This window comes from Aptenodytes patagonicus, chromosome 1 (genome assembly GCF_965638725.1).
Source record: "Aptenodytes patagonicus chromosome 1, bAptPat1.pri.cur, whole genome shotgun sequence".
In the NCBI taxonomy this organism is placed as follows: Eukaryota; Metazoa; Chordata; class Aves; order Sphenisciformes; family Spheniscidae; genus Aptenodytes; species Aptenodytes patagonicus.
The window spans coordinates 53,712,794-53,738,577 of NC_134949.1; the positions used below are offsets into that span (position 1 = coordinate 53,712,794).

Sequence of the window (25,784 nt, forward strand, 5' to 3'; positions counted from 1 at the left end):
GGTCTTCCTGAATCATTGCACATGTGGAAGGAAATCTTGGATCTGAATTAATTTCATTCAGAAAGTAATACATATGTGTTAATACCATGAACCAAACAAATTTTTATACAGCCTGAGAAAGGAACTTAAGGTGAATCTTCATAGTAACATCCCTTTCACGGAAGAACTTGGATGGCATTCCAGAAAGCCTTAGGTCTCTCTTATACTTCCCTGTCTGGCCTGGCATCTAACTGGAAAACTGTTTACGTGCAGAATGTGAATGAATATCCTGTGATTTGAAAGCCTAGCTCATCAAAGGAGGGACAGGGATTTGACAAGAAAACACCCCACCAAGGCCTTGCCATAGTCTTTGGAAATCTCATAGTGAGGATGAAGACTAAATATGAGTGTTAGGAGTATCTTAATTGAGCTGAAAGTCTTATCCTCTTTTGCTCCAGAATATGAAATATCATCTTCTTTTAGTCTATGGACAGACTCATCAATAGATAATTACCAATGAACCTCCCTGACTGAAGAATCAGAGACTTGCTTTGATAGAGCCCTGCACTGTGTATGGAGATACAAAACAAGGGACTATACTGCTGCCAAGATGTGGTAATACAGGCACCATCTAGGAAGCTAAGAAATAACTTCTAGAGTGAGAAATGTTCCATGCGAGTCTAGTTAAGTGTGCTTAGTGCACTTATTTACTTACTGGTGTGAGAAACAAACAGAATGATTGTCTCTGACAAACAGCTAAACCTATAAAGTACACAAACTCCCTGGTACTTCACAAGTCCCTGAGTTTCTGTCACTGTTCTTTTGCTGTGAAGCCTGTGTGACTGTGCTTAAGCACAGCTGTCCTTTAGCTGTTTAGCACATGAAAGCCTTGCACGTGAAATCAGGAAGTCTTGCAGATGTGGAAGTATCTCAAAGATGCACCACGCAAAGGAGAGAGAGATAGAAATACAGATTCGTGCTGGTGGTAACGAACACAGTTTTCTGCCCACCATTTCATTCTCTTTCAAGCCCTTGATGATAGTCACCTCAGCTTAGTTTACTCACACTTCAAATATTCAGAAGACGTTTATAGAGGGTCAAGTTGTATGAGCAAGATTTTGTTGCCCCTGTTCAATGACAGGTCACTGAAGACTAGGCTTTGCCCCTAGATACAGTCCCACCTGAGAAGCATCAATCTGACCGGAAGTGAAATTCTTGGAATGAAAATTTATTGGAAGATATTCATTAGGAGAGGCAGGGCTATTACATGCCCCACTCGATGGGGCTGAGAAAAACTTCTCCAGGTACAGTGTATGCATACAACTATAACGAATTCAGGAACATACATAATATACAGCAATCTCAAAAACAGTAGTTACAGTCTTTCCTTCCAAGCAAACTAAAGTGGTAATACATGAAAGGATCATGCTATTAGAATCTAAAAATAAAGCTTTACCAGAAAAATTCAAATATTTTTCTTTGAAATAAACATCCCAGAAAAAAATCCAACTGCTCAGTATTTCATGCCTTCGCTCCTTTCTCAAGGGAATGAAGTGTCTGACACATAATGGTTTCTTGTAAACAATTTCTTTATTGTGGACAGCTGTTTATTTTCACAGTAGGATCTTCCCATTAGGCAACCAATAATGATTTACTACCTGGGTCTGCTCCATCAGAGAGAGAATATCACCATCAAATTAGTTCCTGCAACCAATTTGGGCGACCTCTCTGTTTATGCATACAGTACTCATAGTTTCATTAAGAATGGATTTGAATATATTTTCTTTTGTAATTAAATGATATAATAATTATGTTTTCATTTTCTTTTCTCTTTCTCTGGTAACAAAACTAAAGTAAACATTTTTTTTTTTCTCTTTAGGTAACCATAATGGTAATACTGTAAGTTTTAGTGGAACATTTCATGGCAGAAAGAACTTGGAAACTTGAGAACCTACCAAATTTACCTAGGAAAGATTATCTCCCATGCTGAGTTTCTAATAGGTGCTATAGATGGGCCCAACAGGGAAGTATTTATGGCTGTCATTCTCTTCTAGTTCTTGGCTCAAGCTGCAGTAAGCTAAGAGATGTTTCTGTACAAGTCAGATAACATCAGGCTCCAGGGATCATCTGGTAGCTAAAAATTACTGAACTGCAGCATGCTCTAACAATATGCCTTCCTGCCTCCATCATACATGCCAAATTGTCACAAAGATTATGTAATTGGAGCTTATTCTGATTTTTAAAAATGCTTGCTGAAGACTTTCCATCCTCCATTTCCTTTGTTTCAGGGCAAAGGAAATAGAATAAGATACGATAAAAAAAATATACTATGTTATGTTTTCTATGTCCAGAATAACCAAAATAATTTTTTTAAAAGGTTAGATAAAGTCAGGTTTTGGATTAACTGGACTCATCTAGTGTGGACTATAAAAATAGCTATGCTGATTTACATCCTGGCAAATCTTACTAATTTGCTTTGTTTGTTGATTGATTGGCTCAGCATACAAGGTTTTAAAGGACAGAAAGTGTTACAATGCCACCATGGATCACTTGTACCACTAACCATCTCATGGACATCTGAAAAAAGATGGTACTTCTTAAATTTCTCACAGGGTTAGACAGGCTTCCACATCTTAATCTTAATCTTATTTTCCAAATCTTAATAACTCTCAAAATTCTATTTGCTACTTTTCCCAATTTTTGAAACATTTACAGTAGAAGCAGACTCAGTATTTACAGCAATAGTCACACTAGTGCTTCATACAACTTGCCTGTGCATATTAGTCTTTTCCTTATGCATCAAAAGACTGTAATTACAAATGATGACATCATTGCTTGGAAGTTGAAGGTCAGGTTCTTCCTACCACCATTTAAAAAAAATCTTTTTACTCTCAAGTCACACTAGCATTATTTGAATTAGAGCTACATCCTTTGATTACAGATAGGTGGCTTGATTTCAGTTACACTAAAACCTATTAATATTGAATCAACTCCACCAAATCCAGAAATCCAGATTAGCTTTTTACTGATCTGTTCTAGTTATACCATATTTCACCAGCAGTTGTTTTATATATTCTTACAGGAAAATGATAAAAAGAAATTGAATAGCATTGAATAAGAACTAGTTCACATAATTTTTTTTTTAAATTTATGAATTTAAGAGTTTTTAAGTAATTTCATATGGAAAATGTTTATTTTTTACAGCACCTATTTATGAGAACGTTAAGGGAGTGAGGAAGCAGCAAGACAAACCCCTCACAAAATCTTTTTTCACCACACTGTCATATATAATACAATTGCAATAAAAAAAGATGCTTTTTGCACAGTGTTGTTTTATCTGTTATTCAGTTCAATGTTGTTGAAGCCTGATTAATATGAGCATACAGTTTTCTTGTTCATAAAAATGTTTAACTATGAATGTACACTAACGTCATGTCTCACACAAAAGATACAAGAATTAAGATTATAACCAATCCTTTCATAGTGTCCTGGTTTCGGCTGGGATAGAGTTAATTTTCTTCCTAGTAGCTGGTACAGTGCTGCGTTTTGGATTTAGGATGAGAATAATGTTGATAGCAACAACTAAAACATTGGTGTGTTAAGCAGTGCTTATACTAAGTCAAGGACTTTTCAGCTCCCCATGCTCTACCGACTGAGAAAGCTGGAGGTGCACAAGAAGCTGGGAGGGGGCACAGCCAGGACAGCTGACCCAAACTGGCCAAAGGGACATTCCATACCATGTGACGTCATGCTCAGTACATAAACTGGGGGGAGTTGGCCCCGGGGGACCGCTGGTCGGGGACTGGCTGGGCATCGGTTGGCGGGTGGTGAGCAATTGCATTGTGCATCACTTGCTTTGTATATTCTTCTATTGTTGTTGTTATTATTATTGTTGTTGTTGTTGTTATTACTATTATTACTATTTTACTTTGTTTTATTTCAATTATTAAACTGTTCTTACCTCAACCTAAGAGTTTTCTCACTTTTACTCTTCCGATTCTCTGCCCCATCCCACCGGGGCAGGGGGAATGAATGAGCAGCTGTGTGGTGCTCAGTTGCTGGCTGAGGTTAAACCATGACACACAGGAAGAAAAGTTGGTCTACTATCACTGACATTATAAGTATTCAGTGATTCATTCGCAATGCAGTCTTTCAGTACAAAAAGAATTTCTGAATAAAATGAAAATGACATTATGTAACATATTATATATGTCTAATAAAACTGATTTTTTGAACCAAAATTCAGGGCCTAAAGTTAAACTTCTATATTCATATGCTAGTAGCTAAATTGCTTTCCACAGAAATGGCATTAGTTTGTTCTCAAAAGTCTTGAGCAATTCAGAAACTGATCTTCAGACTTGCAAGGTGGGATTTCTTGAAATACAGCTACATTTTTCAGTGAGCATACTAAACTCATCTTTAAGTCAATGAAAACCAGTTAAAACAGTATTAATTAGAATTTAGAACATATTCTATATTTAGATATATTATACTGAAGAAATATTAGGTCAGACAAAGAAGCCCTGAACTTCATTGATTATACTAAGATATGCATTAGTTTTAAACAAAGTCTAGACAGCTAACTCAGACACTTCTACTGTAGACAAATAGGGCAAGGTTCAACAACCCAAGCACAGTTAACTAGTGACATCTCAGTGGTCCAAGGCTACAATAAGCCTTTTTCTGAAGTTTACAGGGTAACAAGAGGTCAACTAAAGAGGGTAGTGCAAGGAGCTCCTATTCATGGATATAGTGACTGCTTTATGCTTTTAAGGATCATTCAGATTTGAGTCTGGAGAAAGCAAAATGAAAGTGAATATTGTCTTCTTTTAGTATATTGTTAAGAGCAAAGTATGGTGTTCTTTTACTGCTGTCATCTACTAAGATGTCAGACAAAAACATAAAAATGTTAACCGTCTAACTGAAACTATATTAAAAAAATCATGCTCTGGGAACTTCGCCTTCTACTGTGCTGTGTGACATCAGTAGTCAGTTAGTGGAGGATTGTCTTCTTTCGTATGGTATGCTGCGTAGAGAAAAATGCCCTTATGGATAGTAATACACCATATCACCACAGTTCAACAAGTGTTTCATCAAAATTTTCATCCCACTATCCATGTACTGTGAGGACAAACTGCTCACTGGAACTTTTCTAATAGATAATTTTTCTCATAATGTACACAAAGAAAAGGCACTATATGTATATAATGCCACAATATTAACTATTGGGCAGATACCAAGTATACCAACCAGAACACTTCCTATCACATCTCAGCAAGTGAAATATCAAAAGCCAAAAGTCAGTCCATATTCCAGAAATATAATTAGATTTCACCTCAGAAATAAATCTTCACAATGGAACACACAGTTAATCTGTAGTTTTCCACTTTCATCAAAGAAACATGCTAGCGTCCTTTTCAAAATCTACAGTTATATCAGCTGTTACATCAGTTATTTCTACAATTTACTGTAATGGCAATGGATCAGCAGATCAAAGCAGTTGATCCCCATGACGCTCCATTTAGAATATATGTGGGTTTGAATTTTTAGGACTATGTAGCATCTTATTCATTCTACCAAAACCCCCCACTATCCATGTACCTCACAGCTTCCAAAAGGACCCCATACTGAAATGGAGCTTCAGATCAAAAAGGAGTCTGGTTTATGTGCTCCAAAACCAGCCTGTGACTAAAGCAATGAATATTAACTAGGAACTACGATTTATTTCAAACTCACATCCAGTGCTCTGAACCAAAATGCAAATGTATACTCAGCCTATTTTATTTCCACATTCCAATTATTTGTGGAGTCACTTAAATACTATATGCTGAGATTTACAATTTGCTATAAGAATGGAAGAAATATATATTTAACTTTAAAGGTGTGGACCAGTAATAATCTAGAACTAGATTATAGGCTACACATCTAATCGTGTGTGTATATATATATACACACTAAATTCTAAAACCTCTGAAAATATAATACTAGGCACGAACAAAATACTTAAAGCACAAAGCCTAATCATTATGACCTTGTAGAACTTTATACTATAACCTCAGGGCCTGGATAGATTTGTACACTGCAAATCCAGGAGAAAGAAAAAGGGTGGAAAGTGAATGTGCACATATACACATATGCATAAATAAATATAGATACACCTGCATACATATATAGACAACAACTTCAAAGGCACCCTATTACCAGTAAATAACTTCCTTTTATTCCTCAAGCTCTGCTCAGTGTGGAAGATTTCATGCAATGTTTCAAACTACTTGAAGGTGGGCCAAAACCCTGCATCTGTTTTGGACACCCCAGCATCAGGATAATGCAAAAATGTGAATAAAGCTCCAGATGACTTGGTGTTGTCTGGGATCAAAATGCTTTTTAGCGTGGTATCAAGACAGACCTAAGTTTGATCAGTTATAGCAGACTCAATTTGCTAGACTATTAGAAAACTACTACAGAAACACTTATCCAGTCTGGCAATTTCTATGGTTTTGGATCTGTCTTTAGGAAAAATGTTGGAATGCCTTTGTCTGTACATGTTACATGTCCTCTTAACATCAAACGTGTTATATGGAGGCACAAAGCTCTGAAAAGAACATGACGAGGCTAATCATCTGTCTCGGATAGAAATCAATCATAACATCAATAGAAATCTTGGAAGAGTACAAAAGGAGATAATATGGAAATAGTACTATTTCTGGAGGATCAGTCACCAGTGACTGAATTTACATACATCTCCTCACAGAGGTCACAGCCACCAGCAGAGCTAGTTTCATAGACTGGCTAAGAAATGAACAGTTTCATGTAGGTCCCATCATAGATAGTACCATAAGGACTAGATTTTAGTGCTCTTCAATAATGGGGGAATGATCATCTAGTCCTTTAAAAAGCTTCATAACTGGAATGAAAGAAGACTTGCTGCTTACAACCACACTGGAGCGATAGATAAACCAGTATTTTCTGATTCCAGGGATAACCAAAGATATGGAAGTTTTATCAGGGATATGCTGATATCCTCGTGCTGAGGAGAAGACCAAGAAACTTGTCCAGATTATGCCTCACGGAATCTTTCCTACTGTTGCTGAGCTTTTTCTAAAAGTGAGAGAGAGACCCAGGCCCACATGAAGAATCATCCGAATCCTATTCCATATGGTAAAGAGAATTTGGGCACAGTGATCTTCCTGAAGCTTACAGAGGGCTCACTGAATCACACTTAACCCTTTCTAAGGCAGAGCAAGGAGAATCACCCCATTACACTAAAACATACCCATAGACACATTTCAGTGCAAGTCTTAAAACAATATATCTGAACATTTTGTATGGAGACAGCACTACTTAGGCTCAGTTCATTCATTGTGGGTCAGTCTAGGCTGCTGGATTCCACCAGCAGTAAATTTACAAAGCAGGAGCCCAAGTCAAGAAGTACGAAGAAACTAACAAAGCCCCAAAACTGAAAGTAGGTCACAAAATAGTAAGAATTGCCCTGATTTGATACAAAGCTGCCATGTATAAAATTTCTTGGATAGGATGTGTGATAAAAATGTGATGTCTCCTGTAAGTGGTGGACCTATTACAAAGATTCACAGCAATTGCATACAGTAAACTAAGCCAGGCTGCATTTCATACAGAAATCCAGGAAAAGAACAGAAAATCTCCTATTTTGTCAGGCAGATAACAAAAATGTTCATGTTACATAGCAGCCCAAATTGAGGGACTAGGCAATTTTCCATAGTATAGGATTCAGCTTTAAAATTGTTTTAACTTGACTAAATCCCCAAAGCAAATTTTCTCTCCTACATGACTATTCAACATGGCATAAATCTAGGAACTACAGATAAGGACAATCATGTATTTCAGCATTTCAAAGAATGAACATTACAGGAGACATTTCAAAAGAGCAGATGGAATACTGAATAATAGAATCAGTAGGTAGCTACACTGGATGCATAGAGAGAACGGTTGGACTAAACTGTTTGAATTTCTTCTTTTGAACTTGTTTTGTTTCCCACACACTTAAACCTGAATAACCATTGCTCTGAGTAGGATTGTAAATATATATCTGCAACTGTCTTGTTGAAAGCACTTGAAGCTGTAACTGGCCCAGTCTTGGATGTGGCAGCTATTTCAGGACTGTGTTTGGAATTAATTACCAGCGAAGTGCATTCCAGTGGCAGCAGGGGGTCTGCTTAGTTGTTTCTGCATCATCCACGAGAGTTGGGTATGACTACTATCAACTTTTTATTTCCTCTAATCACCCACCTGCAGAAATAGACTTTGGAACTGCTTCAAGCTTGCATAACCCTTGTAATACTAGGCAACTGTCTGGAAAAACATCTCTTATTAAGTACTAATGAGAGATGATGGGTGATTTCCACCATTTCCTGAGTAACCTTTTGAGACTGCCTCTGCAAGCTGTTGTCTAATTGAGCATTCAAAAACAATGCTATGCAGTTGCCATATACTTATTTTTTGTGAAATGGAGTTTTTGTTGGCTTTTCCATGTTTAAAAGGTTTGTAGTGAAATGACTGCACTTGCCTATGACAGGTATTTCATAGATTTCTACATTTGCCTTGTCTCAGCATGTAGACATCATGTTTCTGGAAGTTCAATGAAAAGCACAGGGTGTAGTTACAGGTGCCAAAATATTTTTGTTTATTTCAGTCATTCACTAAAAACTGGAATGCCTAGTAGTCTTGTAAAAAAAAAAACATCCTGCAAAAAAGAATGATACATATTGGGGATGTCTGTGCTTATTTTTAAATTTAACTCATCAGTGAGAGGCCACTGAATGCTATCATATGCATGCCTTAGTATTTCACAAGGCTTCTCCTATAATCCAAAGAGAATAACCAAACTGTGCTGTGCAGAGAAAGTATTCTACTATTGCAAATGCAATAGATGATTAGTGAATTAGGCTACATTTTCAAATTACCTCAGAATACAAACTGCAAAAGGTGATGAGAGTAAGTGCTCTCAAATCATTTAAATAATACTCATGATAGCCATACTCCCCAGGGATCAAGCTCAGTTAATAAAGAATTTAAGCAGTCTTGAAGATAAACCTTCCAATACGTGTCTATCCTTAGTTGCAATGAAATGCAATTTATGGACAAAACTATATTTTCATGAGCTTCAGTTCTTCTGAAGTATTAATTAGGTAATAAAGCTCTTTATCAGAACACTGAAGTCAAAAAGCTAACCAAAATGTTTTAAAGCCAGAGAGCTAGAAATGATCTTTTAAAATGTTTTAATATCCAGTTATTCTTATTCAAAGTATCTAAATTTTTGAGCAACTTCAGAGAGCTCAACTCTCACTCTGAAAATTTAGATTTTTGTATTTAATATATATTTACATGGAAAAAAGTATTTTGTTCCAAACTCAAAATGTATATTGTATCCAGTGTAACAGTATACTCATTAAGCATAAAGAATTTATCCAACAGATAGTGTGCACTACGAATACATAGTCAGAAGTCAGGGAATCTTAAAAGTATTTGCTGTTCATTTTGAAAGCAATATGGAAATATCTGTACCAGAGTGGACCAGCTATCTAGTCCAATATGTTGCCCTGATAGTGTCCAAATGATTTGAGAAAGATAAATGAAATACTGTGCATAATTTTGGAATAACAGAATCCAGTTTCCAACCATTAACAGCTAATTTGTGGCACTACAGCATTAGAGTTTTTAGCAACTAAAAAAACCCAAACACTTGATTGTATTATTTAATTTCCAAATTATGTTTTTTATAATTAACACACCAAAACAATTTTGCCATATATTACTTTTACATATTTTTATTTATACTTAGCATTTTCTTCTGAAAAATACTCAAATTCTACCTTTTACTAATATTCCTGCATTAATTTATTTTCTATCTGCTGCAATTTAGATTAAATTATATAACAGTATTATATATTTACACATTATTACGCTTACCTTCTGAGTGACAAAGCAGGATTTACATAACTTCTGCTCTGAGTGTTTAGAATCTTCTATACACTTCAGCATATTTAATTTAGTTACTGTCACAGTGTGCAGTTAGCCTCAGTGGTTTTCTCTTCTTGTTTTGGTTTTAGGTTCTCTAAGATCCACAAGTTAGCTTTGCAGATTTCTTAAAATTCTTCCTATTAAGTCTTCCAAATAATGCAACCTACTACATTTCTTACAGAGACCACAGATAAAGAATTTGGATAGATCTTTGGAATTTTTAAGAGCTACAGTTAACTATATAAAGGGATGATAAAGATAGCACAAAACTTCACATATATTGAAGAGGTATGCTATTTGTATTTGCTGTTGATAGCAAATGAATAAAACACAGTTTCTAGACCATGCAGCTTTGGCCCGTTTGTTTGACATAGAGCCAAATCAGTATATTCAGACAAGAAGGAATATTCCAACATGGTGGGTCAGAAATGAAGTAGCTGATCCCATCCAAATACTAATACCAAAAGAGGGATCATAATTAAGTGAAAGTATGCTTTTTTTGCCAAGTTTTATGGAGAAAAATACGGCTTAAAACTATTCAACGTTCCTTAACTTCAAGTCTTAAACTACACCAAAGAATTACAATTAAATTACACTGGAATACAGGTAAGTATTTAGCGAAAACAAAAGGCAGGATTCACAGAATTCCTGTCACTCTTACTGCCAGAACTCCTAACCACCAACAACTTCGTACTGCAAATGTCCTTATTCCATTAGAATATGAGTCACAAATTCATCCCACATTGTTTTTATCAGGCTGGTATCTAGCAGTTGGACAAGCAATTTACAAAAGGTATTGCTTTTCGTTTCCAATGGCTTCACAAGGCATTAACACTTTTGTTAAATTTATCAATGGCAAATCCTTGTTTAAGTTATTACAGGTTAAATGAGAAAAACTCTTAAAAACAACCTATATAATTGATCAGGAAAAAAGTATCTTTTGCAAATTTTACTTACACAATATTCACAGAAAGTTTTGATATTTTTTCATTATAATGTAAGACAGAAATAGATGTCAAAATAATGGAAATGCTCTTGGAGAAAAATTTAGTTTCGATCCCAGCACTACTGGTAAGAAACTAGTTTTAATTGCACTATATTATTTAAGCATCTTCCAGCAGGGAGGGAATGATATCTGAAAGAAAAATGACATGGACTGAACAGCTGGAGCTAGAGTGGAAAGCATATTTTTACAAACAGCTGTTTTAATATCCTCATCCAGAACAGATACTACTGCGTATAATGATACATTGTATTATAGAAAGAATAATACAACCTGCCCTGGAGCAAAAAATATGAAATTGTCCTTCTGAAGACTCTTCCTGCTTTCTGAAAACAATAAAGCAACTGAGTTGAAAATATTCTTTTGTATGGGTTCTTCCAAATCTGCCATATTTGAAGGCATATCAGAAAAAAAGGAAAAGACTAGTTTGATATCCTGTTGAAGTAGAAAATTATAATATCATTAGCTGCTAGTAAAGATATGCTACTTCTATACATTTGTGGATTGGCAATACCAACACATTCCCATCCCATTTTGATATATAGCAAAATCCTACATCTCTTTCACACTTCAAATTTCCTTTTGAGGTGGCACAAAAATGAAAATGGTATAGAAAGAACAAAAATGAAATCTCTGTAAAGTAATAGAAGGAAACTTTTTGGCAGCAAGCTACACACTGCCATCAGGACTAGCAGATGCAGAAAGGGAGACAGAAGCAGAGAAAATGGAAGTAAACGAGTGGTTTTTATTTAACTTAAAATAGAACAGGAGAAAAAAATCTTTTTTTTTTTTTACAGAATGCAACAGATTACCTTCAGTAGGAATCAATGTTTTTCTATTTTTTAATCATCTCTGACACTGAATAAAACAAATAAATCTGTTCATTATGTACAAAAATATTTTATTTCAGTAATTGCTTAATATTTTCACAAATATTTTGATTTTAACAAAATTTAGCAAGCTATGCCCAGATTTCCACTTTCCAAATGTACTAGAGTTAGTAGAAAAGTTTATTAAAAAAAATCATAAAACATATCATATTCTCTTGAAAAAGTGAGTTCCCAGTAGAACACAATTAAAGGTGTTGAAATGTTAAATACAGTAACTCAAATTTTTCACAAAATGACAACATTTAAGTTGTTACTTACTGGAGAAATAAAGACAGTAGAAATAGAGTATGGTTTTTTTTATCCTAAAAGATAGTATTTCAGATCTGATTCAGGTCAATGCGGAAATAAAATTATTAGTACACATATTCAGTTGATTGTATGATATAAGCTAAAAAACTTTCCATTTGTTTGGCAGTGGGTAGAGGGAGGAGTTATTGCTACGCTAGGTCTACTAGAACTGTAGAAAAGAGAGCAAGGTTACTAACTGCATTCATATCAAAGCCAGTGACTCTTCACTACAGTATTTGAAAAAGCACAGTAACTGTGTGGCAGTAAATGATCCCTACAGAGAAGAAATGATGGAAAACAGTGAGGGGGGAGCAGGCAGAGCTATGATCCAGAGACCTCAGTATCTGTCTGTTAGCAGAGCCACCAAACCGATGCATGAATGCAGTGTATAGCTGGTTGTGAATCTTTTGACAAATTATTTTCACCATATAAAAACTGATTAAACCAAACTGATTTTCTTGGGGAAATGTATCATTTTCAGGATATTTTCATCAGAAATAGTTCTCGGAGCAGGATGGAAGTCTTTTGCGAGAAAGACTAATGGGAAAAAAAAACCACAAAGACTGCAGGGCAGCTATCCCACAGACCTGATCTTTTGATCATCCAGTCCATGGGTCCTCCTGGAGCTCAACCCTATTCTGACAGAGCGGTGCAGGGACTGAGTTCATGTATCTTGGTCTGACATGGAGCTGGGATGCAGATAAGATGTGAAACACGGGCCCAGCGCTGAATAGCATTCTCACATCCCATGATACAGATATACTCACTCACATTATAGCCTGGTACTTAGGGTTCTCGGCTTGATCCCCCACATCCCAGATAAGTGCCCTGATATGGGACATAGAAATAGAAGGGATTGCCCAAGTCATCAAGTCTAATACCTGAACTGAAGGCAATCACTTAATAATGACTGTGCTACAAGGCACCTGTAGAGTACACATCTATTCACCATCTACAGCAAGTCACAAAACACTCCCTAATAAACTTTATTAAACTTGCAAACTTTAATACAAAATATCAGAAAAAGCCTGAAAAACTACACAAGGAGCAGGGGAGTCAGGAGCATTGTTAATGTCATAACTTTCTGCAACAGCTGAGAATGTCTAGATGATCCTAAGATATGTATGTTGCAGTGTCTAATGATTAATCATTCAGAGTTGAGCAGCTTTATCATCTGAAATTGAGAGACCAAACAGTGGAGAAATTCATCTTCCACAAAAGACAGCTGAGTTCTTTGTGTGAATCAAGACATATCTATATTGCATTTCCTGTTGCATCTACAGTGTTTCTGAAAACAAGTTTAGCTTTTTTTATAGTATTTGAACCTTATTGCATTAGAGACGTAAGTCAAGTGAAGCACTAACACTTGAGCACTGGATCTCCCAAATTTTAGGATTCAGTTTCATCTTAATGCAAAATAGGACAATATGCAAAGTCTTGAGTATAACAGAATAAAAAGTATGAAGTCAAGACAACTGGTTCCTCCCAACTTCTAATATGGAGTAAGATTTAACCTGAAAAGCTTTGTAGAAAATTCAATTTAAGGTTTGTAGAATATTCACAGGTGCACCAGGAGACACATAATATTAGCTAAATGCATTCTGAAGATCTTCATGCAGTGCTATACCCATTACACAAGCTTATATTCCTCAAGAATATACTAGACGCATGTAAAATGTAAACAAATTAATGGTAAGATGAAGTTTTACTATTACTGCTAATATTAGCAATTTGATGGGTTTTATAGCAATATTATTTCTCATGTATCTATTAAATTATTGCCACTTATAAAAGGTACTATCATTTGCATCTGCTCAATTATAAAACAATCTCAGGAGCATTTTGAAGCATAGGATTACTTACTAGACCACATACTACAACATGGAATATGTTGTATATGGTCTATGTATATTTCATCCCTCACTCAAAATTACTTGCAAAGGATGCTGCAACTAACAGTCATTTAACAAAGAAAAACTCAAATCCTGCTAAATAATATTTGCATATGGGATTTAAAATGCAAAATACCTCAAAATAATTATGTTCTTTTGAATTGGGGGTTTTGTCTGACAGCATGCAGTCAAGTGTATAATGAGATCATTCTGGCTGGTAATCACACCAGGATGGATGAAACTGAGTGTTGGTCAGAATGCATGCACTTTGATGAGCACTCATTTGCAAAAATTGCCCAAAACTCCCATGAAAGCTAATTTTTTTCAACTGTACCTTAATGAATAATAATAAAAAGTAATGAATAGCCAGAAAATGTTTAGTATATGTCAAGCAGCAGCCTTTTTCTCTCACTTTGCAGAGAAAATGTAAGCTAGTCCTTTGGAAAGTGGAATTACTTTAACAACATAAACATATTTACTGGAACATACTGGATGGGTGGAGACCTGCACGTATTTTGATAACGAACTGGTCATGTGGTATCAGTCATTCCCATGTGTTTTAACTTCAGAAACGACAGAGTATTTTTAAGAATAACATTTCATTGTTAAGGATGTTATCAGAGATATTATCCAGAGGAGCATATGATGGGGAGCAATTATCTTAATTATATACTAAAAACCTCTTAGAGGGATGATAAGGTTGTAAAGGAAAGTACATTAGAGCTGCAATATGTAAGAATTGACGTGGCTTGTGCAACCTCAAATCAGCCTTCTGTGCATACGCATTCTGAAGAAGTCTTTAATGATGATTATAATGCTGTTTCTCCACAAGACCTCTGCTGCATCAAGGACATAAAGGAGTGGGGGAAATGGACAATGGAACAAACCAAATTATGACACATTACTCTAGAAATGTGGCAGGAGAAATAATATTATAAAAAAATAGAGATGTGAAATATTTTCCTTAAATACCAAACAGAAACCCAGATGAAAATATGCTCATATGAAAATATCCAAAGGGAATGTTAAATGAGAGTTACTAAAGCTAGAACCTATGGCTTTATCTCACGCTGCCCAGGACTGCTTAGAGTGGAAGCAGAGGTGGATGAACTATTATTGAAATCTTTTATCATTCATCTTCTCTCATTTATTCATTTGTTCTGTTAATACATTTACAATTTGAGTCACACCCTAATGAAAGTGGTGCTTATTTTGCACCACAGGAGTTAAATTTTATTTTTCATCTCCCTTTGTAAATTCTATCAAGAAAGCCAATTCCCACATCGTACAAGAAATTGAAACAATAAAGAGTGGATATGTTTTATTCTTTAAACATTAGATAGGGGATATACGCACTGTTGGTATAACTCTACCGACAGCAGGCTACAGCCATATAAAGAAAGAATATGGAACAGGACCTGTATACATAAAGTGTATATGGATCACCTGGATCTGTTTCATAGGTGATATCAGAAACCTGGCTTACCTGAACTACCTAGGAATGAACTTCACTGTAAAAAGAATTTTCAGGCTATCTCACCCACCTCCTGAAACCTACCCAAAGATAATTAAAATGGGTCATAGCTTTCACATGTTGTCAGAATGTGATTTTAGGGAGGTAGCTAACTGGGCAGAAATCAGAGATGCGCACCACACTGACCCATCTACAGCCACTTCCAACTACAACAGTGTTATAATACCTAAAGAGGTATCCTCTCCTGATTTCATATGAAATCAGAAGAAAAGGGAAGTATTCTCACAGACAGTACCTCCTTTTTCATCTTATACTACAAGACACATTTCTTCTGTTCTCATATCAATACTTAATTGACTAATTTCTAATTTTAATAAAGACCCTTCTTTTGGAAGAAGTTATATATGGTGAAAATATAACCCAACTCAAGTCCATGGCAAAACATGCCCTAACATCAATGAGGTTAGGAATATATGCCAGCCTCTGAGACTCAGATCGCTTGAAGACCTACTGGTCAAAATCAGTAGGTTAATAACACCTGTCAACAAAATAGTAATTAACATAGGACCAGAAACACAGGTAAACTGTGCTCCTCTAAGAGACACAGTACCAAAAAAGCTAATATAAAGCATCCTAATTGTACTCAAAGAACTATGAAAATAACAACATCCAAAATACAGAAAATGGGTATGAAAATGTCATTATGATAAAACAGAACTCCCAAGCTGCCCATATTTTGGGGATTTGTACTTAGAGAAAATAAAAAGAACTATAAAATGCCAGAAAACACTTAAAAATAGAAAATAAATTATAAATTTATAATTTATATTATAGGAACAACTATATCAGCAAACAGTCTCCAGGCATAATTTTCAGAAATCTTTTCTTTTACATTTTTTGAAAGGTGCTTAAAACAAGTACTAGCTGTACTGAAGAAAAAACAACAAAATGCATGATAGAAGAGCTATTGTATATTTTATTCTTCCATCAGCACTCCCTTAACCTTTATTAAAATGCCATGTGAAATTAAAAAATTAAAAAACATATGATAGTGTATTAGACAAAATTGCTTCTGATAAGAAGTATGCATTCTATACTGTGGCAGTAGGAATGACAAATACGAAACGTGTAGTCACTGAAACTCAGTCAGAACGTTAGTTTGGTTTCCCATACACTGTGTTCTGGCAAAGATTTGTATCTTGAAGCTCTGAATGTGATCCTTACATCTTTATAAATTAACCTGTGAAAACAAGTAAATTGAGAAATTCTGTACCATAGCCAAATTCTCTCCACATGGCTCAGACACAGGTTAAAGGAAGACAAAGAGGAGCAGAGAAAAAGTATGTATAGGTCTTATAACTGAGGCTGGGCATTATATTTCACTATGAATAAGTTATTGACTGAAAAATACAGCTGAAAATTGTTTGATAATTTTCAATTTTCACTTTAAAGTAAATTTCACTAAAAAGCAGGTAAATAAACAGCAAAACCAGAAAAATATTTTTGGCTGGACTAAACATAACATTTAATTGAAAAAATATGTTTTTCGGTTCAACCACTTCAGGTCTTCTTATAATCCTTATAACTTCACTCTCCTCTTCTTACACATAAAAAGGCAAGGATATTAGGGCACAGCATGTAAATAATATCATCCAGATTTCTATAGAGGTCAATACCTTAAATGGATGCATACGTACAGAAGAGTACACACTTTTGGAAGACCTGTATGTGACATTTTACTACCCTTTGGAGTCCTCTAGCCACCATGACAAGGCCGTACAGACAGACATGCATAAGGGCAATAAGAGATTTTCAGAATCATTCAGAGGCTGCCTAGAATTGCTTCTTGAAGAGCTGCTGGAGAGCTCTGACTTAGCCAAAGACAGTATGTTAGGGTTCCTCTGTCTTGACTTCAGTTGGCCATGAATACACTGAGGTTGGAAATGAGAAGCTTCTTAATCACTAGCACAGAAATCAGTGGTTCTGAAACAGACTTCTATTCAGAGTAACAGGCACAAAACCCCAACTATTTTTAAGATGTATCTTGAGATGTTTATTAAAGGAACAACACAAAGGCTAGAACCTAAGTTTTGTCCCTTTAAGGGGAATATCCCCATCATGTCAAGGCACTGTGAGACTTCATGGCCTATGAATCTTTTTCTGTGCTAAAGGTAAAGGGGGATTAGACTGTATAAAACATCCTGAGAACTGGGAAACTTTACTTAATAATGGCAGCATTTCTCTAAGGCCAAAAATTACTTAGAAGAGAAACCACTTGCTGCTTAAGAAAGACTTCAGCTATCAGGTTGTTATGGAAACACAAGCAAGCCTCTTTTGTCAGTTATCTACTCCACCAAACCGATGCATGACTCACATTACGATACACACCTATGCTTCATGTTCCTTATTGACAAGCTCTGAGTGGCTCTTCACTTCTCACTCAACATACAGATGAATTATACTCTTTGGAGATACTGTCTCCTCGAGTGATAGACAGAAGAATAAGGGACATTGATTATCATTCATACATGATGTCAGGCCCTGAGGCACTAATAAGCTTTAATGGCCCTGACCAGCCTTCTGAGGTTCTCCATTCACATCCCCCTTCCTGGAGACACCATTTCAGCTCAGCCTGGGGCCTTTAGTTCCTGCTTGAGCTACGCTGGAGGAGTGCCTGTCTTGTGCTTATGCCCGTGCCTCTGCCCTGTGCATCCAGACCCCAACTCATGGGCTGATTTCCCAGCTTGACCTTGGACCTGGTCCTGTCATCACGAACCTTCCTAGCCATCACCGGACCTCATCCTGACCTGCATATTGACTTTCTAGCTTGACTTTAGATCTACCTCATCAGCACAAACTTGCTTGATGATCTGGGCTCTTGGCTGAACCTGGCCATGATCTCTAGGTCTGCTCTGCTCATGGGTGGTGAGATAGGGCCCTGACTAGTGAGACCCCTGCCCTGCCAGCCATGGTAGTCTCCTTCGCTCCTGCCTCCCCATCCCTGAAGGAGCAGCTGGCCCTTGCTGCTCCCTGACACACCAGGTCTGAGACTTAGTACTTAGGACATTCAGCACTCACGGCAGGTAGGTAGTAACGATTTTGAATATGCACCACAATACCAAAAGCTTTTATGGACAATCAGTTGCTTCAGAAACACTGGTGTCAAATTAGGCTAAATTTCATAGACTCTAGCTATTTTCAGATGGTTCTGGACCAAGTGTTATATATTGCAGTTACTCTGCTTCGTAAGAGACTCCATTATTATGCTCTTCTCTCTACACAGCTAAGATGATCTTTCTTAATCACTGTAAGTATTTAATCCTGAGGAGTTAGACTGTAGGTCATGTGTTTAAGTGCACTATATCCTGCTATCTCTGCTTTAAAAAGTGTGCTTAAATGAAATACAGCTCTACTAGCAGTCCTTCTGTTTGAAGTAATTTGGGTGAGTGGACTTCAGAAAGGTTAGTGCATGATCCTTCAGATCAATTACAGTTTCAAAATGATGAAGCATGGGTGACTAAGGCTAGCCTCTTGAATTTCCATTCATCCAGGCAATTTTGTATATCTGGCAGTGTGATGGTTCCTTCTTGTGGCCACTTTGCACTGGTTTGCTTATAGCTAGAAAATAACTGCACAAAAGCAAAGGTATAAATTCATTAAACAAGAAAAGATGCATTTGCTATCTTAGCCTCAATCTGGAGAATTGAAATGTCCAAATATTCAGGATAGGTGCTGCGAAGATTTGTTACGGAAGTCAGTCAGAAACTGATGATCTGACAAATAGCACTTTATTTACCAAGCCAAGTATTTAATGATTTTGGAAACTATGTAGAAGATTCATATTTTAACTTTGATAGAAATGTTATCACAGCTAGGCTATTTTTCAATTCAGGTTTCTAAAGAACTGTTGCCTAGATATCTGTATGAGATTGCTGACAGTGTTATACAGTAGACACGAGAATGCAAGCAGAGGTGAGCTGGTACACCAGCTACAAATTTTCAGGTTCGCTTTCACTGTAATGACAGGAGAGGAATGCCAGGCTGAGAAAGCAAAAAAACCCTAATGTTGCAGTAGATAGGCCAGCTTGGGGACAGTTTGATATGTTGTAATAATTCAGAGACAAGCATTTTTTGTTAGTTTCCCTGCTGTGATTATGAGGTTATAAGAAAAAGGTATCAATTACAGATTTATTATCTTGCATGGTCCTCCTTACAAGTTACTGGCATTTAAGCACAAATTAAGTAATTTTTCTAAATAACAAAACCATCATGAGACTGACAACAGCCAGATTTCTACAAAGTACATTTAACCGGGTAGATGACCAGAATAGCTGCTTTATGTTTCAACTCCTTGCCTTGTGTTTGCCTGCTACAGGCTAGTGGCAACACATCACATATCTAAGGACATTTTTATTGCCTTGACAGAAGCCGTATCTTAGATGTAACTGGGTAGAGTAGTCGTACCAGAGCTATCTTTAACATTGCTGACTTGGGAGTTGCTGACTGTGTGGTGGCTGAGAGCTCAGCATAAGTGAAGCCCCTAAGTATTTACCTTATTTCTCAGCTGGATTTTGCAGCCCACACTGAGTTCTGCATTGCCACAGCTGAGCTCTTTCCAGAGTTGAAGATGGCTCACTAAGATCTGCTCGACCTGCAGCCACAGTAAAGTAACATAACTGGAAAAAATAGGTCCTTGAACTAGAACTTCCTTATCCAAGGATGATTTTCATGCAGTTTATGGACAGCAATGTCTCTTCCTGTTATTGAGATGCTGTATTAAAACCTTCGTTAATCTGCATGGACAGATCAACTTTCCCAAAGGAGGATTTTTTTTTCACCAAGTTGTTCATGAAAAAAACAGAGTTTGAAAAGTTCTCTCTAATTCCTAATGATACTCAATGAGACCTAAAAATATTTTAAGTAGTACTGGCCATCATTCACTATTATTAAAAATTTAGCATATAGACTGCCACCTGGTCTCACTCCTAGGGAGTTTCTGTAGTAGAAACTACAGAGGCAGACTGAAAGAGATATGATTGCTCTATTGGGTATGGACACACACTTAATTCCAATGAAAAAAATATATTTATTAACATTTCTTCTGTAATGTAGCCCAGATTTCATTCAATATTTCTGCTAAATAAAGTGTATGACATTATGAGGTGCAAGGATGGAGTCTAGTACAAAACGTCCAAGCTACCAAGGATGCAAGTTAAGTCTGTAAGGGTCTTCAACAGCATAGGCCCAAATACAGCATGGCGCTGCACCTGAACTTCTGCTACCAGTATCCTAGACACTAGATAACCGATCAAAAACACACTAACTTCATGAAGAAACATGTCAATGCCTACTTTAGCATTAGAATTATCTAGTGCCTTGAGCTTCAGCCATTTATTAAAACTTTACACCTTTTCCGAGATGATTTGTTACTACAGTTCACAAAATTTAATTACATCCTTAAGATCAAAAGGGCAATACTAATGCATGCCTTATGAACTAATAAAATTTTATGGTTATTTTTCAAGGTTAAATACATCATGTGATTTTTTTTTTTTTTTTAATGGAAGGGCAGTCTAAAAATTAAAATGACTAGTAGAAACGTCTAGTTTAAAGGAATGAGGATACTGTTCTGGAATAGCCCAACAGAAAGATTAGTAAGATTGATTCACAAATCAATTAATTTATGAAATTAATTTTGAGATTGATTTATGAAATTTTAAATCCAAATTCGTATTTTACTTAGCAGAAAAATTTGTCTCAAAGAGTGCAGTATTTCAGAATATTCCTATCAAGTCTTAACTGTTAGTTTAAAAGCAGAGATACTGAGACAGAGATGCTAACACACTCTGCCAACTTTGTCCTATCAATCTACTGCAGAAACAAAGAACAGCTTAACTTAAACTCAGACACACATGCAGTCTTTTTTACTCTTAGATCAGTCCTAATTAGAAGCAATTGTTTTAGCTGCCAGCATAAACCAATAATGTAACTGTTCTTTCTATATAAACCTAATTTCTTGCAAACAGACATAAAACTGACACAACATAGGATTTCACAAGTGGAAGTAACAAACTTTATGACTACTTTTATTCCCTTTCTGTTCAGTTTTTCTCCCTTATATCTAACAATCCTTTACCATTTGGTGCATGGAGTTCTCATCCTCTGCTATTCCCTACCAGTTCAAGAATAAGATTCAGGAAATTAAAGATAATATGGAGACCTACAGAGCAGTCTGGTTTTCTCCCCAGTAGATCAGAGAATTATGACTGGCAAGGTGACTATTCCCAACCTGTTAGGACTTTACTGGCAGGGCAGATAATAGTTACAACATGCAGCTCTACAGCTTGAAAGGCCAGCCAGAATGACCTTTCCTCTCAATATAGGAAAGGAGAATTTTCAGTCACTGAGGGCAGTCAGCCTCACTTCTACTGCCAAGAGGTAGTAATGCCCGGACAGTGGGGAGAGTTGATCAGTGTCCTACCACCTAGGGAAAGGAAACTGACAGATGCAATTTCATGTTCAAATTGCTGCCTCATGCTTTGAAATGAACACTACACATGACATAGTGCAGCAGTTTGAAACAGTATTCCCAAAGACAGCATGCCTCAGTGACACAAAAATAGGGAAACTCAGGAAAAAAGGCATGCAAATTAGGTATTTGTTTTAAATGAAGGAACTCTGTAATCATACATAACGTATTCAAGCAATAAATCTGTATGAACTGAAGTGGCAGGCTGACATTCACATACAATTATGCATAGTGTTAAATACCTTATAACTGTGAGTGACATAGTTGATTTCATTTAGGCCATTCGTAGTATAAGATAACGGCCAGCTCGATTACAGCTATAGCTTACAAGCCAGGCCAGTTAAGATAACTACTACGTTTACAGCTTAAAATAAAATCACATTTTGGAATCTGCTTATCTATACAGCCAAATGTTCTTCCCAATAAAATGCCAAGGAAAAGATCACAGTGGTATATGGAAAGCTAAGACAGAAGGCATTACAGTACAGTTGTATTGTCAACTCATTGACCTTGTTAAATCTTATAAAGATGATGGGTGCCCTCATGAATGTCCTACAGCTTCCTTGGTTATTCTCTGGGCCTCTGATACACACCATATTTAACCATACACAAAACATATTTCCAGATTAAGACCTAAAAATGTCCTTTTTAGGATCTGTTTTTCATACTGATCTTAATGGACTTACTATGCCTAAGAAAAATACCTGTGTTCAGCAGACAGCACACTTCCAAAGCCTGGCATTTTAACTAGCAAAAAGTCTATCTTTTTTTTTTTAATACTAATTGCAATGGAAAGCTTTGTAGTTGAGCCCCATTACTACGGAGGCAGATAATGAACTCCCTCGGCCAATTTATGGGGTAGAGGTATGGCAGTCTTCCCATTGCAATATGTATGTTTATGGTGATTAATCAAGTAGAAGTCTGAAAAACAAGGATAATATGGCATTTTCTTCCTCTAGTGAACAACAACCCATAATATTGTCCTGCACAGTTGTCCTGGTTTCGGCAGGGATAGAGTTAATTTCCTTCCCAGTAGCTGGTACAGTGCTGTGTTTTGCATTTAGGATGAGAACAATGTTGATAACACACTGATGTTTTAGTTGTTGCTACGTAGTGCTTACACTAGTCAAGGACTTTTCAGCTCCCCATGCTCTACCGACTGAGAAGGCTGGAGGGGCACAAGAAGCTGGGAGGGGGCAGAGCCAGGACAGCTGACCCAAACTGGCCAAAGGGATATTCCATACCATGTGATGTCATGCTCAGTATATAAAGCTGGGGGAAGAAGAAGGAAGGGGGGGACGTTTGGAGTGATGGCGTTTGTCTTCCCAAGTAACCGTTACGCGTGATGGAGCCCTGCTTTCCTGGAGATGGCTGCACACCTGCCTGCCGATGGGAAGTAGTGAATGAATTCCTTGTTTTGCTTTGCTTGCGTGTGCGGCTTTTGCTTTACCTATTAAACTGTCTTTATCTCAACCCACGAGTTTTCTCACTTTTACCCTTCCGATTCTCTCCCCCATCCCACCGGGGGGGAGTGAGCGAGCGGCTGCGTGGTGCTCAGTTGCCGACTGAGGTTAAACCACAACAACAGTCTGCTAATTTTTTAGATTATCAGAGCCAAAAAAACATCAACAAAGTAAACCTTCAGTTACACAAGTAGTCGTGCTCATGTTCGAGTCAGATTCTGGTCCACTCTGCGCAACTATGCTATAAAGATGCTATCCTATTTTGTGCCACCTCTTAGATCACTGTTCCTAATGCAGGTTCCCTCAAGTCTTCTTTAGCCCAAATTTTATGGAGAGGTGGGAATCATGATCCACTCCACCTCACCCTGCGGACTCCAAAGCTGTATCTTGATATCTGGCCCTTATATACTGTGCCTGATACAGCTTTAGCACCCTTCCAATTCTAGTTCAGCTGTGAAATCAAGAAGGTGCTTCCCTTTATACAGACTAGATGATAGGTAACATGATGTTAGTCAACAATCATCTGTCATTCTCACGTATTTCCCAAATCATGATTCATAATCAAGACAGCACAGGTCGAAAAGCCAATTGCCCATTTCAAATAGGTCTGTGCTGCTGAGAACTGCCATTTGTCAAAGCAGACTCTCAGTCCAATTACGTATAGTGAAATTATTATATTCTGAAATTCCTGTACCAGGTGGTGACTAATGAAGAGTTCAAACAAGGGTAATGGAAGAGAGCATATAATTTTGGAGAACATGCATAATTCTATTGTTTTTTAACTACTGTAACTCATTGCTTTTCAAACCTGTATAACACAAACAGCAGTCTGCCAAACTGTCATTTAATATTTCTATCCATTCTCATTCACTGTTTCATTTTCAAAAACGAGCAGATCTTCCTTTATGTAACATGGAAATACAGAGTACTTTAAATTTTGAGTAAGTTGTATAATGCTGTTGCTAAGCACTTCATTAAGAACAGAAACAGGTTGGTAAATGGATTACTGCAAAAGGCTGGGCTTAAAGAAATTCGATTTCTAATTTGGCTTTTTGCAATCTTCTTATCTTTATCTAGGAAATTATTTAAACCTCTGCTTTGTTTTCCCTTCTACAGCATTTTGCTATTAATCTTTATTCTGATATTAAGCTCTTATGGTAGCTAACGGAAGACTATAATCACGCTGTGATAAGTAAACAGAGTACTGTATTCTTAAAAATATAAACCTATACCTTCTATATATAATTCTACACCCTCTATAACATTACACTTACACCAAAGACTATGTAAAGGATTATTTGGTGATTTACCTGGTCTTGAGGAAGGTACTCTTGCTATCTCTAGGGAACAAGGTTTTTTGGTCACTGCTATGTCTATCGAATCACAAAGACTGCTGTCATTTTCTGAAGGAACTGCATCCAGAGGTACAGAGGGTATTGCTTCCAATGCATAACCTCTCTTCTTTGAGTAAGATTCCTGAAATGCAAAAATTTAAGTAGGTAAGAGAGAGATTTCTCAGATGACACAGGAAAAGAACCAGGTTCAATAACTCTGGCTAGCAGGGTTTAAAATTCAGCAAATTAAATACCGCATTCTGCTGAAATCCAAATTGTAACAGACTGGAAGGATTACTTGCACGCTAGAAGATAACATTTCTTGCTTCTTTAAATTTTTGTGTAATATAGTTCTTTTTTAGTTACAGAAATGTCTTTATTCATCAAACTTTGTATTTAGCAAAAGCTCCAACATAACTGGTCTTGCCATACCTGCTTTGCTAGGTTCTAATAAAGTGGATATCTCTTATTCAGTTTTTTTAATTATATCTCATGAAAGTGACAATTACATTAACCACTGCAATTACTTTCTCTTTGGGGATGGTTTTACAATATGTTTATATTATATATAAGAAAGCTAAAGATATGCCGTCTAAATTTTGATGGCAGAATCCCAGGTTGTAAATGAAAATGAATTACTGCTCTATATTTGAGTGCACAGCAAATGGCTCAAGGTCCCTTAACAGTAATACGTATAGTGAATTCCCATCATTAGCAAATGTTGAGGGAGGGAAAAAAGGAATTAGTCAGAAGTTTTGCTGGTACACTAAACTGTCCAATCAAGCAGACTGTCTCTGCTTTAGAACATGAAGAATAAGATACCATACAGTTTCACCAGAGATTCTTGATTTGTGATTTTTTGTTTTTTTAATCCTGGCAGAAAGCAATTGCATGGGCAAAGACATATTTCCACATCTTTATTACATTGGACATACA

The 25,784-nt window shown here is 36.5% G+C and overlaps 1 protein-coding gene across 8 annotated transcripts in view; it reads right to left on the reverse strand.

The window, feature by feature from the left end:
* Positions 1–25,784, reverse strand: part of ANKS1B (ankyrin repeat and sterile alpha motif domain containing 1B) — a 450,635-nt gene that overhangs the window by 288,643 nt on the left and 136,208 nt on the right. For all 8 annotated transcript variants that reach the window (XM_076335327.1, XM_076335287.1, XM_076335320.1 and 5 more), the window contains one exon: positions 24,825–24,990. In XM_076335327.1, the coding sequence (XP_076191442.1) occupies positions 24,825–24,990 (166 nt within the window). The remainder of the gene's footprint in view (positions 1–24,824; positions 24,991–25,784) is intronic.